Source organism: Bison bison, unplaced genomic scaffold (assembly GCF_000754665.1).
Source record: "Bison bison bison isolate TAMUID 2011002044 unplaced genomic scaffold, Bison_UMD1.0 scf7180017864072, whole genome shotgun sequence".
Taxonomy (NCBI): domain Eukaryota; kingdom Metazoa; phylum Chordata; class Mammalia; order Artiodactyla; family Bovidae; genus Bison; species Bison bison.
In genome coordinates, this window is record NW_011494644.1 from 10,751,936 (window position 1) to 10,767,782 (window position 15,847).

General features: G+C 56.0%; 1 protein-coding gene across 1 annotated transcript in view; it reads right to left on the reverse strand.

Moving 5' to 3' along the window:
* The window catches only part of ATP2A1 (ATPase, Ca++ transporting, cardiac muscle, fast twitch 1), a 17,322-nt gene that overhangs the window by 215 nt on the left and 1,260 nt on the right, over positions 1 to 15,847 (reverse strand). Inside the window, exons 4-23 of the mRNA XM_010837258.1 lie at positions 15,810 to 15,847; positions 14,290 to 14,394; positions 13,256 to 13,394; positions 10,832 to 10,912; positions 9,881 to 9,966; positions 9,448 to 9,745; positions 8,850 to 9,016; positions 6,220 to 6,308; positions 5,833 to 5,935; positions 5,469 to 5,600; positions 3,883 to 4,005; positions 3,540 to 3,758; positions 2,396 to 2,731; positions 1,977 to 2,197; positions 1,666 to 1,868; positions 1,407 to 1,492; positions 1,183 to 1,316; positions 941 to 1,058; positions 683 to 800; positions 327 to 371 (exon numbers count right to left, since the gene is read on the reverse strand). The exon at positions 15,810 to 15,847 is cut by the window's right edge and continues 10 nt beyond it. Coding sequence (XP_010835560.1) covers positions 367 to 371; positions 683 to 800; positions 941 to 1,058; positions 1,183 to 1,316; positions 1,407 to 1,492; positions 1,666 to 1,868; positions 1,977 to 2,197; positions 2,396 to 2,731; positions 3,540 to 3,758; positions 3,883 to 4,005; positions 5,469 to 5,600; positions 5,833 to 5,935; positions 6,220 to 6,308; positions 8,850 to 9,016; positions 9,448 to 9,745; positions 9,881 to 9,966; positions 10,832 to 10,912; positions 13,256 to 13,394; positions 14,290 to 14,394; positions 15,810 to 15,847 — 2,801 coding nt within the window. The 3' untranslated portion in view covers positions 327 to 366. The remainder of the gene's footprint in view (positions 1 to 326; positions 372 to 682; positions 801 to 940; positions 1,059 to 1,182; positions 1,317 to 1,406; positions 1,493 to 1,665; positions 1,869 to 1,976; positions 2,198 to 2,395; positions 2,732 to 3,539; positions 3,759 to 3,882; positions 4,006 to 5,468; positions 5,601 to 5,832; positions 5,936 to 6,219; positions 6,309 to 8,849; positions 9,017 to 9,447; positions 9,746 to 9,880; positions 9,967 to 10,831; positions 10,913 to 13,255; positions 13,395 to 14,289; positions 14,395 to 15,809) is intronic.

The following is a 15,847-nucleotide window of genomic DNA, read 5'->3' on the forward strand; positions in this document are numbered from 1 at the left end:
CCTCCCAGCTCCCTGCCTGTCCCCCGGCACACTCACCTGGAGGGCCCCACCACCACCCAACCACTCACCTGTGTCCCCAGCCCTCCTCCTCCCAACCACTGCAGCCCCAGCAGCAGACAGCTCAGCGCCCAGCCAGCGCAACGCAGCGCAGCCCAGCACACAGTGGTGCCCGACACCCGGCCCCACTCGGAAGCGCGGCAGTGGCGGCGGTGGCGGCAGTGGCTCCAGGTGGAGCTGCGAGGATAAGTGACCTCGGCGCCACCTGAAGGGAGAGGGGCGGGCAAGGGGCACAGCAGCTGGGTCGAGGGCAGGAAGAGGGGTGATACCTGTGACACGGTTCAAAGAGATGGAGGAGGGGGAAACGGGTTATCCTATGGCCAAAGAGGACAGAGAGACACCATTATCCAAGGAAGGAGGCAGGCACAGGGGCCAAGAGGGCTGGGGAGGTTGTGGGGGTGCCTAGGAGACCATGTCTGCATGGGGTTCAGAGGGGCGGGTGGGGGGAAAGGAGGGAAGGGCCCAAGTGGGCCACTCAGCGAAGGGCACGGGCCGGTGGAGCCCGGGACTCACCCACCTGCAAAGGAAGGAGGAAGGGGGCAGGCGCCTTGGCAGCACGCAGGGAGGGGCTATGCCGGGGCTTTGGGGGGGGGCAGATGGGGCTCCGAGGAGGGGAGCCTCTTACCCTCCAGGTAGTTTCGAGCAACGAACTTGAGGATTTCGTCGAGCCCAATGACTGGTAATGAGATCTTGAGGACCATGAGCCAATGGTACAGGTCCAGGGCTTGGAGCTTGAAGATCATCTAGGGGGGAGGCAGGAAGGGCAGTGAGAAGGAGCCCGCGGAGCTGCCACTGCACCAGCCTGACTATCCCTCCCTCTGGATCCCTGAAGAGACCCCCGTGGGTGAGGTGGCAGGTGGCTCCTGGCCAGAAGAAGGCTCACCGGCAGAGGGTCCACGTAGAGGATGAGGAAGTGGAGGGACATGGAGAGGCCGATGGAGCCCACCAGCCAGATGTTCACCCAGGGTGGCATCCGCACGAGGGACTGATTCTCAGACAGGCTGCAAGCAGGCGGCAGGCGGAGCCAGGGTGGGGGGCGCACAGGGGAGAGAAGTGATGAGCGGGAGGGCTGGAGGACAAAGGCGGTGGCCTCCAGACAGGTGGCGGGAGGGGAGGTAGGCCCACCTGTTGAGAGCATTGCACATCTCGATGGTGACCAGCACAGACAAGGCCATGGTCATGGGCTGCGGGGCCTCGAAGACCTCACAGTCCACACCCTCGAAGTCTGTGTTGTGCTCCGAGCACTTCATGAAGTGAGTCTGCCGAGGGCGAGGGGAGAAGCTGGGATCCCCAGAAGCCTCCGCCACCCTCCTTCACTGCCCCCTCCTCCCGTCTCGGTCCTGCCCTACCAGCTGGCTGTAGGTGACGTGAGGCCCGTCCTCAGCATACAGGAACCACCAGGCCGCTGCTCCCACGGTGGCTGCACCCACATAGCCTGTGTGGAGAGGAGATGGGCATTGGGGGGGCGGTGCCAGGGCTGGGGAGACAGGAGGGCTTGAGAGGGCTGGTGGCCATGAACAGCGGTGCAGGCAGAGGGCCCACCAGCCAGGGTAGCTGCCATGGGGAAGCTGAGGGTGGGGAAGAAGCTTGGGGTTCCGTCCTGCTCACCCCCAATTGCCATGTAGCGGAAGAAGAGCCAGCCACTGATGAGGGGCTCCTTGGGGGTCCGGGGGGGCCGGTCCATGATGTCCAGGTCTGGGGGGTTGAAGCCCAGGGCTGTGGCTGGGAGCCCATCGGTCACCAGGTTCACCCACAGCAGCTGCACAGGGATCAGGGCCTCGGGCAGCCCCAGGGCAGCTGTCAGGAAGATGCTGCCAGAAGGAGGCGGTCACAGGTCTGTCCTGCCTCCCAGGCCTGTGGTCACCCCATCCCCCATACCAGCCACAGGTTCCCCGCTGATAGCCCTTCCGGCTGCTCACCAGACCACCTCGCCCACGTTGGAGGAGATGAGGTAGCGGATAAACTGCTTCATGTTGTTGTAGATGGCCCGGCCCTCCTCCACGGCAGCCACAATGGTGGAGAAGTTGTCGTCGGCCAGCACCATCTCGGAGGCTGTCTTGGCCACGGCAGTGCCGGATCCCATGGCAATGCCGATTTCCGCCTTCTTCAGCGCAGGGGCGTCATTGACGCCATCACCTGTCTGCAGGGAGAGAAAGAAGGTGGGAGCTGGCCCCTTCCTCGTATCCTCCTTGACACTCTTCCATCTGGGCCCGAATTCCTCCCCTCTGCACATCTCAGCAGGGCCCCCACTCAGCCATGTCCTCCCTGGGCCCCCAGCTTCCCAAGACCGACATCTCAGTAGACACTGAGCAGACCCCACGTGCCCCGGTCCCCGCACCATCGCCGTGATCTCATCGAAGGACTGCAGATACTCCACGATCTTCGACTTGTGGGTGGGCTCCACGCGGGCGAAGCAGCAGGCGCGTCGGCAGGCCTCCCGCTGCTCGGCCAGGGGCAGGTCATCGAACTCCCGGCCAGTGTAGGCCCGGTCAGCCACATCCTCGTTCTCCCCGAAGATGCCAATCCGTCGGCAGATGGCAATGGCCGTGCCCTTGTTGTCTCCAGTGATCATGATTACTCGGATTCCAGCGTCTCGGCATAGTTGGATGGAGCCCATGACCTCCTTGCGGGGCGGGTCCAGCATGCCCACGACGCCAACGAATGTCAAGTCCGTCTAGGGGGACAGAGCAGAGAGTGACAGACTCAGGGGAGGAGGCTTGGGGGGTGGGAGGGAGAGCTGTGTCTACGCCTGGTGCTCAAACCTCAGCCAGGCCTCTAAGCTCAAGGGCAGGAAACATTCCTTGTTCCCATGAGGGCCTGTGGGATGCCAGGCCCATCCTAGGTGGCAGATCCTGTCTTTCATAGAAAGAACTCGACCTGGAAGTGAGGGAAGTGCTTTCTGCTTTCAGCAGGGCCACTTGCTTGGTCTCCAGCTTTGAGTGTTACCTGCCAGACCACACTGTTCTCTCTATAAAATGGAGTGGACTTCCGTGCTACTCAGAGCAGGTCCACTATGAGATAAACAGCCGGTCCCAGGATACAGGTTGATGCACCTCTTAAGAAAACCTCACTGTGGGACTTCCCTGGCAGCCCAGTGGCTAAGACTTTACCTTCCAATGCAGGGGGTGCGGGTTTGATCCCTGGTCAGGGAGCTAAATCCCACATGCCTCAGGGCCCAAAAAATCCCAAAACATAAAACAGAAGTAATATCATAACAAATTCAATAATGACCAAAAAAAACCCCCACAAAACCTCACTGTGAAAGCACGTCAGCTGAACCCAAGCGTGCTTAGTGACCCGGCTGGCTTCTGTTCTGGAACAAGTGCCTCACCCTCATATCAGATGAGTCCACGGACCACAGGCCAAGTGGCCTGGACTGGAAGACTCCTAAGATTCTTTCAAACTCTGACGTCCTGTGACTCCAGGCCCCGTGACGAGGCAGGACATGACGGGTGGCAGAGGGGGTGAGGCAGGTGACTCACCTCGTACTCCATGAACTTGGTAGAGTCATCCAGGACCATCTCCTCTCGCTTGGGGGGGGTGTCCCGAGTGGCCAGCGCCAGGCAGCGCAGGGTGTCCCGGCCAGTACCCCACTCTTTGATCACCGACAGAATCTTCTCCTTCACCGGCCCTGTCATGGGCACCCGGGTGGTGCCCACTCGCACGTAGTTACAGCGATCGATGACCCCCTCAGGGGCACCCTAGTGGAGCAGAACAACACTCAGAGACGGCTGTTCTTTCCAGCACGTGGTGAGCGGCACGGGTAAAGAGAAGGGCTCAGGATTAGGAAGAAGGGGGGCCAAGGCACACTCGGAAATTCCTGACCTTGACAAACATCTTATTGCCCACAGCAGCCCGGGATTTTGCTGGAGAGCAATAGACAGACATGGACTTTCGGTCCCGGGAGAACTCCAGGGTGAATTCCTTCTTCATTAGCTGGCGGATCACCTGAGAGAGAGGAGACAGGGAGAGAGAGGCCAGACTTGAGATGGATGGGGAAAGAGCAATGATGCTGTGCTAGAAGGGTCCCAGACCCTTAAAAGCACAGCCAAAAAAGATCTGGAGGTCAGAGCAGACCGCAAGCTGAGTCTGAGATAAAGCTGAGTCTGCTACCTACAGCAGAAATGGAGAGAATTCCAAGGCTAGTGGAGCTATGGTCTTAGTGTCCAACTGAAAGCACAATAGAAACAAGATGACGTAGTGCAGCACTGTCCAATAGAACCTTCCAGAATGATGGGTATGTTTAATAATCTACGTGGCCGAATGCAGTGCAACTGAACAGTGGCTACTGAGCCCAGGATACGTGCTTAGTGCATCTGAAGAACTGAGTTTTCACTTTATTTAATAATTTAAATGTAAGCAACCACACGTGTGGGTCTGTGTGTTGTTAGACAGCGGGGAGCTGGTGCCTGGCATGCAGTACCAAGCACCTCATGAAAATGAATGTGCCAAATGCAGTCTGGATGTTTCTCCACAAAACAATAATAGCAACAGTAAATAAAAAATGTTGATGTTTATATTATAATTTGTAAATTTTAAAAAATGAATCCTCTATTGATACTTAGGTGGCTTTCAATATTTTTGTTATATTAAAACAGCAACAAGCATCTTGCCTTTACCAAAAAAAAAAGAATGAGCAGTGTGGGAAATTTAATAAGACAACCCTGAGGAAATCAATATAGACCTTTAGTAAATATTAACATTGGGAACTTAGAGTAATAATCTCAGATTTGGACTTGTGTATCAGGGAAGCAGACACATATGAAGTAGTCATATTTCTCAAATCCTAAATCAGGTCTTGAAAGCATTAGTCATTCAGTCGGGTCCAACTCTTTGCGGCCCCATGGACTGTAGCCTGCCCCCTCGACTGTAGCCCACCAGGCTCCTCTGTTCATGGAATTCTCCAGGCCAGAATACTGGAGTGGGTAGCCATTCCCTTCTTCAGGGGATCTTTACGACCCAGGAATTAAACCCAGGGTCTCCCACATTGCAGGCAGATTCTTTACCATCTGAGCCACCAGGGAAGCCACAAATCAAGTTTTGAGATCTGATAAAAAAAAAAAATGAGTGTGTTCCTAGAGGCAGTGGGTAGCAGTTGACATTGGGCTGTCCCAGGATAGGTCACTCATGGTTTCTGGGACCAGCTCAGTCCCTTTCCACTAGGAACATGGTGGGGAAGGTGACTGTCGGTGCATCCAGGGATGCTCCAGCTGGGCACCAGAAAGAGCGGTGTAAGTGAGGGTCAGGAGACCCCACCCCAAGTCAGCCTCACCAAGGAAAGCTGTGGACAGGCCAGCTGCTTGATGGGGCTGGCTCCCAGCACAAGGCCCTGCGGGGCCCCATCTCCTGAGGTTCCTTAGGTCCTGGCCTGTACAGGGTGGAGACAAACGGGAGGGAGCGCCCAGACTCACCGAGTTGCAGGCGTTGGCCCTCTCTACCTTCGAGAGGTTTCTCACTTCAGTGTTGAATACATTCATCTTCTCCACCAGGGTGGTGAGGGCTGTCTCGGTGGCCTCTCCCACCTTCTCATAAATACCTTTGGTCTGAGAGGGCAGAGAAGGAAGAGGAAGTAGGTGCCCTGGGCTCCTGGCCCCTTGCTCCCACCTTCCACCTAGAACGGGAAGGGAGCAAACTACTCTCTTCCCCTTACACCCAGGAGAGGCTTGGTATGAGGGACCCCCTCCCCCAGATCCCTTCTTTGCAGCCTGTGGGGGAGGCCTGGACGCAGCCAGCTCGAGGGGCAAGGAGGGGCCGCTTCAGGAGAGGAGAGGTTACCTCATTGAAGTCCAAGGAGGAGTCATTGCAGAGGGCACAAATGGTGGCCAGCTCCACCAGCCCGTCATACTGCCCTGAGCGGACTGGCTTATCATTCTTCAAGCTGGTGGCGGGGCGGGGAGGAAGGAAGGGAAAGAGACAGGTAGAGAAGATGGGGAATGAGATGCAGAGAGAGCACGGGGAAAGCAGCGAGGGACGGGGGCAGGTGGCACCAACGTGGTGATGAGCGGCGGCGGGAGAGAGAACGAGGCCAGGGAAGAACAGGAGAGAAACAGGAAGACAAAACTAGAGGGAGGGCCCCGGGGGAGAGAGGAGGTGTGTGTGTGTCTGTGTGTGTGGTGGGGAAGGGGCACAGGGAAATGGAAGACGACCTTTGAGGGGACTTACACCTCTCCTTCAGGAGCGTAAGTGGAGCCAGTGACAGAGAACTCGTTCAGCAGGCAGAGGTCCCCATCTATCCTGTCGATGATGAACATCTGCAGAGAAGGGGGTGTGCACACATGGCTAACTCTCCCTGTGTCCAAAGGCAGTCTGCACCAAGGCAAGGCCCAGGCCACGAGCATCCCTGTCCGGCCAGCTGCACACACTCACCCAACTTCCCCCCACCATCCCCCCACTCATTCTTCCTTTTTCCTTCCTGCATCCTCCCCTTTCCCACCACTCCCTTGCAAATCATTCTTCTTATTCTGTGTCCATGGCCTTAAAAGTTACGGGACTTCCCTGGTGGTCCAGTGGTTAGGACTCCACACTCGCAATGCAAGGGGCCTGGACTGGCTCCCTGGTCAGGGAACTAGATCCCATGTGCTGCCACTGAGAGCCCACATGCCGCAGTGAAGATCAAAGGCCCCAGGTGCCACGACTAAGACCCCGTGCAGACAAATAAATAAAATGAACATGTATGTATTTTGTAATTATTGCAGGGCTTTCCTGGTGGCTCAGTGGTAAAGAAGCCGCCTGCTAATGCAGGAGACATAGGTTTGATCCCTGATCCGGGAAGATCCCACATGCTACGGATCAACAAAGCCTGTGTGCCACAACTGTCGAGCCGTGCTCTACAGCCCGGGAGCCGCAGCTACTGAGCCCACGTGCCATGGAGCCCAAGCTCGGCAACAAGAGAAGCCACCAAAAGGAGAAGCCTGCACACTCAACGAGAGAGTAGACCCTGCTCGCCACAACGAGAGAAAACCTTGCGCAACTAGAGACCCAGCACAGCCAATAAATAAATAAAATTATTTTTTTTAAGTTATTGAAGGTCACACTGAAGGTCCCTCCAGATCAATTGGTAAAATAAGAGGTGCATCACAAGGTGTTCTGGGGACTGTGGCCACCGGTCCACGTGCCAGCACGTGACCCATCTACAGCTCCAGCCTCTTGCAGCCAGATCTTCCAGTTTTGCAGGAAGAACTAGAAATTCAGGTTATTTTTCTATGAAATCTCTTAACTTTACAAATGTGGGCAATGAGTTCATTTTTATGAAACATGACAGGAGCCCAGTGGCCTGGCTTTGACGCCTGTGCTTTGGAGGGAATGTAGGTCACGCAGCACAGAGGCGAGAAGCCCACCCTGAACCAGAGCAAGTGTGGAAGGGATGGGGCTTAAGACATGTTCCAAGATAAAATGGTTCTGCGGCCAGCAAAGTCTGGGAAAATCTGGGTTAAAAAAAAAGTGAAATCCACCCTCTCTACAGTCAGCCTCCTCTGAGGCTTTCAAACGCCAGCAGGCCTGTGCCTGGTCTGAGAGGCCTTGATTCTTCGGACAGTCATTTCTATTTCACAGACATGGTAGTCCAGAGAATTGTTTTTAGGTCAGGGGTTCTCTGCCTGGGGTCCATGGATGACCCCGCAGACCAAGGGATCTGTGAACTTTGATGGCAAAACAAAACTAACATCTTTTTCAGGTATACCTATGGCTGATTCATGTTAATGTTTGGCAGAAACCAACACAATACTGTAAAGCAATTATCCTTCAATTAAAAATGAATAAAAATTTTAAAATTACATTTCATTTTTTCTCTTATATTTAGCATTTCCTTCCAGTTATGAATGTGGGCAATGCACCACGTTAGCATTAGCAAAAGCTGTGACTTGGCCACCAATAAAATCATAAACACTCTCCTATCACGTTGCACTGTTTCAGGGCTCTCAAAATAGCATTTATACTCATCCCTGCCTCAGCGTTACGGCGCTTATGAGAACTACTGTTGGACTTGCTACTTAATACATTATTAAAGGAGCATATGTGTTACCAAACCACGAATCTGTTTTTAAAATATTTTGATTGCTATATTTCAATCAGTGGTTTCCTCTGTAATCCAGCGCATTTTATTTCTGTTTTTGCCTGCGCTGCCCGGCTTGACAGGATCTTGGTTGCCCGACCAGGGATGGAACCTGGGCCACAGCAGTGAAAGCATCGAGTCCTAATCATCGGACCGGCAGCAATTCCCAATCCAGTGTATTTTAAAAACAGGATCTTGTGTGTTTTACTTTATACACTGAAAATATTAAATGTAGAGGTCCAGACGGTCAAAGGGTCCAGGGCACAGAAAAGATCAAGGGCCCTGGCTCAGGAAATGCCATTTGGGATTCATGCGACCAGGTTCCTCCTGCCCCGTCACAGAGGACCACTCTGGAGGGTAGTCTGGTGCACAGGCAGGTACTCTAGGGCCAGATAGACTTGGGTTTGAAACTCAATTCTGCTCCTTATTAACTGTGCATGGAATTTCCCAGAGCCTCAGTTTCCTCCTCTGGAAAACTGGGTAACAAAACCTTCCCCTGGTGGGGCAGCTGTGGGGGATTAGAGCTTACACACGGCAGTGTCTGGCACACGGATGGGGGCCACAGAGAGCTGTCTGACGAGGACAGGCAGGCTTCTCTGCCCCCTCTCACAGCTGGCAGGATGGCGCCCTGTGCCCTCTGAGCATTTCTTTCTCAGGCCCAAATGAGAAGCTGCCCGTGATGAAGGGGTCACGCCCACCATTTCACCTCCCATCTGAGTGGGAGTTGCCACCCTGCCCTGACCTTGCAGACAGACATCTGGTTGGTGGTGAGGGTGCCCGTCTTGTCGGAACAGATGACAGAGGTGCAGCCCAGAGTCTCCACGGAGGGCAGGCTCCTCACGATCGCGTTCTTCTTTGCCATCCGGCGGGTGCCCAAGGCCAGGCAGGTGGTGATGACTGCAGGAAGGCCTATGGGGAAGGAGGGGGGGTGAGGGAACTAAACCGGGGCACAGAGGGAGACCTAGTGGGCTAGGCTGAATGCGTGTGCGTGCGCGCACGTTGTGTGTGTACAACGCGTGCTCAGTTGTATCCAACTCTTTGGGACTCCGTGGACTGTGTAGCCCACTAGGCCTTTCTGTCCATGCAATCTCCCAGGCAAGAATATTGGAGCAGGTTGCCATTTCCTTCTCCAGGGGGACTCTTCCTGACTCAGGGATTGAACCCATCGCGTCTCCTCCACTGACAGATGGATTCTTTTACCAACTGTGCCACCTGGCTGAAGAGCAGCCCCCAAAGATACCCGGTCCTAATCCTTGGGACTGGTAAATGTTATCTTATTCAGATAAAGGGTCTTTGCAGCTGAGAGGAGCAAATGGGAGGAGACAGAGAGGTCGCCCTACCCTCGGGGATGGCAGCCACAGCCAGGGCCACGGCGATCTTAAAGTAGTAGATGGCACCACGGATCCAGGAGCCCCCATGCACGGGGTCGTTGAAGTGGCCAATGTTGATGAGCCAGACGGCCACGCAGATGAGGGAGATGACCTTGGAGAGCTGCTCCCCAAACTCATCCAGCTTTTGCTGCAGAGGGGTCTTGTCCTGCTCTGTGGCGGCCATTTGGTCACGGATCTTCCCAATCTCGGTGCCCACACCGGTGGTGGCCACAATGCCGATGGCCTTGCCGGCTGCGATGTTGGTGCCCTGGGAAGGGGAAGAAGAGGCAGGGAGTCAGGTGAGGCCCCAGCTGTGGGCCTCATCTCTTCCCTTGCCGTCACATCTCTCCCAGACCAGGGCCCCCTGGCTGGAGCACAGGACAGCTGGCCCTGAAGGGCTCACCGAGAAAAGCATGTTCTTCTTATCCTGGTTGACAGCTCGGGGGTCGGGAACAGGTTCTGTGTGCTTGATGACAGAGACAGACTCGCCTGTGGAGAAGGGCCGGACGGGCTTTCAGATGACGTCATATCTCTCACTCAGACTTCCTGCCCCTAACTCTCTCCCTTCTCAGCCTAGGAAGGATCAAGCAACAATCCTGGAGGAAGTCTGGACTCTGAAAAGAAGCCCCTGGAGGTAGATGGGAAACTCATTGCCCTTAGAGTAAAAGGCCTTGACCCCAATCCCCGCCTGACTATGCACAAACTGCCTGGCTTTGGATGACTTAACCTCGGTTTGCTCTGCTGTGAAACGGGGACAATGATGTGCACATTTCAGAACACAGTCTTGGTAAAAATCAAATAAGCGGATGTACCTGAAAGTGCGCTCTCAATTGGAGAGTGCTTTCGTGGAAGGGAGAGGCCCCCACCTGGGGACCTTGTATCCCTCACCGGAAGGGCAGGAGCTCAGGCAATCGCCCTGAGCCAGCCCAGCTGGCCTCCTTGGACCACAGAGCAAGCTCACTGGCTCTCTTCTCTCTCCCAGGGCAGAAACGGAAGCAGCTGAGGTGTTAAGTGGATCTGAACCCTGTATCTGATCCTAGAACCTATGCTTCCTCACTTGAGGGCTTTTGAAGAGGCAAGATGGTTCTCTGGGTGACGGTGCCCACGTATCTGTGTGGAAGGGATGAGTTATGGGCGATCTGGAGATGGGCATAAACATCCCACTGTCTCCCGTGACCCCCTGTGTTCCAGGCTCAGGCTGTGAGCAAAGCTGACCAGGGCAGACATCGCTGCCACGATGGGGCCAGGACAGGGGCCCTATGGCCAGGGGTCCCCTTTCTCTCTGTCCACTCAGTTCCTCCCACATGAAATCCTCCTGTGATGCATCCCCCGCCCTGCCCTCTGGCCAGTAGACCTGTCAGGATGGACTGGTCGACCCGGAGGGTGGTAGACTTGATGGTGAGGATGCGGATATCTGCTGGGACCTTGTCCCCCACTGTGGAGAGAGAAGAGGGGCATGAAGTCAGCAGAGAAGGGAGAAAACCCCATCTTTGTCTGAAGACCCCTCCTCCTTCAGGTCTCAGGGGGTCGTCCTGTCATCCCAGCAAGGCTCTCCCTCTAACCCTCACTGCCACTGTCTCCCTGCCGAATGTTCTTCTCCCTATTAGGCAACCACACGGACTGTAGCCCACCAGGCTCTGCTGTCCATGGGGATTCTCTAGGCAAGAATACTAGAGTGGGTTGCTGTGCCCTCCTCCAGGGAGTCTTCCCGACTCGGGGATCAAAGCCATGACTCTTGAGTCTCCTGCAGGCGGGTCCTTTACCACTGAGTCACCAGGGAAGCCCTAAAAGTGAGGATGCTAAGTCACTTCAGTTGTGTCCGACTCTGTGCGACCCCATAGACAGCAGTCCACCAGGCTCCCCCGTCCCTGGGACTCTCCAGGCAAGAACACTGGAGTGGGTTGCCATTTCCTTCTCCAATGCGTGAAAGTGAAGTCACTCAGTCATATCTGACTCTTCGTGACACCATGGACTGCAGCCTACCAGGCTCCTCCATCCATGGGATTTTCCAGGCAAGAGTACTGGAGTGGGGTGCCATGGCAGACAGCAAAACAGAGAGGGAAACGAGAGGGAGAAAGGTGAGGAGGGACAGGCATGAAAAGAACTAGAGTAAATAGGGTGAGTCAGGGACCTCCCTGGCAGCTCAGTGGTTAAGACTCCATGCTTCCAATGCAGGGGTTGCAGGCTCAATCCCTGGTTGGGAAAGTAGACCCCACATGCCACAAGAGGCAGCCCCAACCCCCAAAAAATAGGGTAAGTTGGACAGACGTATATCCATGGACGAGAACAAAGTGGAACAGCTGGAGAAGGTACAAGAAACAGGAAAAAAAAAAAAATTGGGAGTTGAGAAAATCAGTGTCAACCCAGACAAAAGGTGGAGTAAGAAGACAGGAGAGGGAGTGAGAAGAGAAGATGCAGGAGGAGAGGGGACAGCGGTGGAGGTCCTGCCAGGTCCACATGGAAGGGATGGATGCACATCAGAAGCCTGCTGGGCCGTGGTCTGAGCATCAGGGGAAGGCAGGAAGCCAGCGTGAATGAGCTGGGGAGATGGGCTGGGGAAAACGGGCATCTGCAGGGAATAAGGCAGGGGTGGTGGCTTCAGTGGGGTGGGGCCAGGGGGGAGCCATAGACAGCAAAGAGCTGATAAAAGTGGGGGGAGGCCAAGGGATGTGCACAGAAAGAGGGGGTCAGCCTAGGAAACCGCCTGGGAGACACGGCGGATGCCCCACCAGACTTGGAGACCTCTCCACGGAAGAGAACCACCCCCCAGCCTCATCCCGCCTGGTCCCAAGGCTGGTCCTGGGGATGGGGTTTGACTGCTCTCCTTTTCCTGCTCCCAAGGTTCCTCCTCCCGTGCCAGAGGAAGCTGACGGAGGAGGGAGGAGGTCAGCAATGGAGTTGGGCGGGACACCCTGTCACCCAAGCCAAAGGGATATTTATAGACATTCATGGCGCTGACTCCAAAGCGTCATGGTGGCAGATGGGCCCTGGGATGCGGCACTGGGGTCTTCAGCCCGCCCTCCCTTTTGCCAAGCTTCCCAGGGTAGCAACTTGGGTGTCTGGTGGAGGGAAGCAGGCCCTAGAAAGACACAACTCCCTATGCCAGGGGCCTGGAGACGTGGGAAGGCCTGCGTGGGGCAAATATAAAAACCGCTGAAGGGGGCAGAATCCCAGTAATCTTAGCCTTCTGGCCCCCACCCCTCCCTGGTCAGGCATTAAGTGTCCCTCGCCGGAGAGGCGGGGCCCTCCTTGAGCTCCCCTCCTCTAGGTCCCGTGCTCTCTGCTGGGGCCTGAGTTTCCCTTACATGGTCGGGGGCTCGAGCCTCTGGCCCCCCCTTCCCTTCTACCGTGGCTCCTTCCCCTTTGAGAGGCCTCAAGGGCACGGAGAGGTCAAGATTTAAAGCTGACCAAGCTTGGGGGTGGGTGGAAGGAGAGGGAAGCCAGGCCTCAGGAGGGGGTGGAGACGGGGCCCTTGGCAGGGCCTGGGTTCCACCTGTCGCTCGCAAGGGCTGGCTGAGAGGAGGGGGAACAAGGGGTCTGCCTGCAGCTTCGGGGACAGGACTGGCTGTTCCTGCTCAGACTCTGGTGGAGAGGATGTGCCGTGGCCACAGTGCCCTGGAGTGACCCCCGAGGAGTCTGAGAAGGAGAAGCCGAGACTACCAGACATCATCCTGGCTACCTCCTGGACACGGGATCGGGGCTGAGCAGCCCCCACCCTCCCCACACACATCTTCTTGGCCTCAAAACCCATCCTGGACCACTCGTTCCCATCACTCACCAGCCACCTCCACGATGTCTCCAGGAACAATATCCCGAGCTTTGATCCTCTGTACTGACTTGCGGTCAGCCCGGTAGACCTTCCCCATCTCGGGTTCATATTCCTTCAGAGCCTCGATGGCATTCTCTGCATTCCGCTCCTGGGGGGAATAGGGTTGAGGAGAGGAGGGTCAGCAGAGAAAGGAAGGTAATGGAGTGAGAAGGGACCGATCAAGGAGGATGGGGTGGGGTAGAGATGGAGGAGCAGGGGCCAGAGTCGTGGGGGAAGTTGGGGCATCACAGAGGAGGCAGGTTATGTGGTCCTGGCTCCTGGCCCAGGGGAGCAGACAAACTTCACACGATGAGTGAGGATACTGTCACCCATAGCTGAGAATAGGTGAGGGGGTTTAAGGCCCTTCCTGGTGGCTCAGACAATAAAGAATCTGCCTGCAATGTGGGTTTGATCCCTGGTTGGGAAGATCCCCTGGAGAAGGGAATGGCTACCTACTCTGGTATTCTTGCCTGGAGAATTCCATGGACAGAGGAGCCTGACGGGCTACAGTCCATAGGGTCGCAAAGAGTTGGACACGACTAAGCAACTAACACTGCTACTACTACTACAGGGGTTTTGGGAAGAGAAAGAAGGAGAATCAAAGAAAATCAGGAAGCAGGGGATAGGAAAAGCAGAGGGTGGGAGAAAGCAAGAGGAAGAAGGATATCAAATGAGCATTTACTGAAATCTTCCTACATGCCAGACACAGGGCTGGGTACTTTCACACTCATCATCTTGTTAAATTTCACCACAACTCAAGGGACAGGATTATGAGTCCCATTTTATGGATGAGGAAATTGAGACTCAGAGAGATGAAGGCATCTGCCCAGGGTTGAACAACCAGCAAGTGAAAGTGGGAATACCAAGTCTCCTGAACTTGGCAAAAGGACCAGATACTAGGCAAGCCCAGGGTAAGTGATGGAGGAGGAGGAGACTGGGAGGGAGGCTGGCCTCAGGTCCAGTGTCAGGATGTGAAGGAATGGGGGGGTGGGGTCAAAGCTAACCTGCCAAACCCCCACGATGGCATTGGCAATGAGGATCAAGAGGATGACAAAGGGTTCAACAAAGGCGGTGACAGTCTCTTCGCCTTCCTCAAACCAGGCCAGCACCTGGGGAGCAAGGGAAGGAGATCAACAGATAATAAAGCCCCTCAGGTGGTTAAGGGGAGCAGACAGAGATGAGAACACGTGCAGGAGCAAAGGGGGCGGGGCATCACGGAGGCACTGCAGCCCCACATCCCTTTAAGTGCCTACACGGTCCACTCCTTTAACTCACACAAGTGCAGCCACTGCTGTTATTCAGCGAGAACAGGCGGGCACAGACATGCACAGCTCGGGGATTAACTGGGAATGCTTTCAGGTTTCCCTGACCAAGTTGCTGGCTTGTAAACGAAGCTCAGGGGACACCCAGGCCAAGTACCCCCAAGCCACATCCATCCCACGGGAGCCAAAACCCGATAGAAAAAACCCTGTGGTCCTCGCAGGCGCCCTGCCCACCCACAGCCCTCCCCCACAGCCCGAGGCAGGGAAGCTCCAATTTCATGAGGGAGCAGGAGGAGGGGATAGTGTTACGGGGCCTCCTGTACACACCCCACCCCAGCTGTTGCCACTGCCAGGCAACAGCCCCAGGCAAATGTCAAGGAGCAAATCTGAGAAGGGAGAAGTGAGGTTCTGCCAGCTAGTACTCAAGGGCCCGCGAGGCCTCTACCACAGAGACCAGGGGACAAGGAGACGCTTTTGCCTCCAGAGTCCTGTCTTCCAGGAGGACTACGATGTTAAGGAAGGAAGTCCAAAATGCAGGCGGGACTGCTAGGCTGGTGTGTGCGCAAGGAAGCTCCAGGGCAGGAGCGGAGGCAGGCCCTTGAGAGGGAGTGGGGGCAGCCCTGAGGTTGAGGGGGAAGGGGAGGGTCAGGTCAAGTGGACGAGGAAGGGGGTCCCGGGAGTTCCAGCGCTGATAGGGGGAGCGGGGAAGCGAGGCCCAGGGACAGGTGAGGGGTCTGGGCCTTGGGAGCCTTTGGAGTCCCCCTCGCACCAGCAGCTCTTTCCCGCCTCTAGGAGGGAGTCTCTGTCTCGACCAATCAGCGCCAGGAGGGAGGGGCAGGAGCTTCTGGACGCTCGGGGATTGGCGGAGCCCTGTGTGAGCCCCGGGGCATGCTGGGAGCCGCAGTGGCCTGGGAACAGCAGTAGTGTCTGAGCCCCGGAGCCCGGCGCTGGGTGGGTAACCCGAGCCCTCGGAGCCCTTGAAGCTCCGGGGGCGGCTTAGCTTCAGTGTTTTGGCTGAGAACATCCTTAAAGCTTAAAATAAAACCTGCCTGCGGGGTGTGGGGGAGGACAGAGGAGTATGCAAGTCAGCGTCATCCCACTCCCTCAGTTCTAGTCTGTAGGACAGGATGCTGAGGGCTTGGACCAAAGGAGCCGCTGATTTGGGGTTGCCCACGAGCAGATTCTCCAGATCCCCCCAATCTACAGCCCAGGCTAGCCCCTAGATGCACCCCCCTCCCCCCACCACCGCGCAACACACTTACAAAGGAAATGCAGGCGGCCAGGAGAAGGATCCGCACCA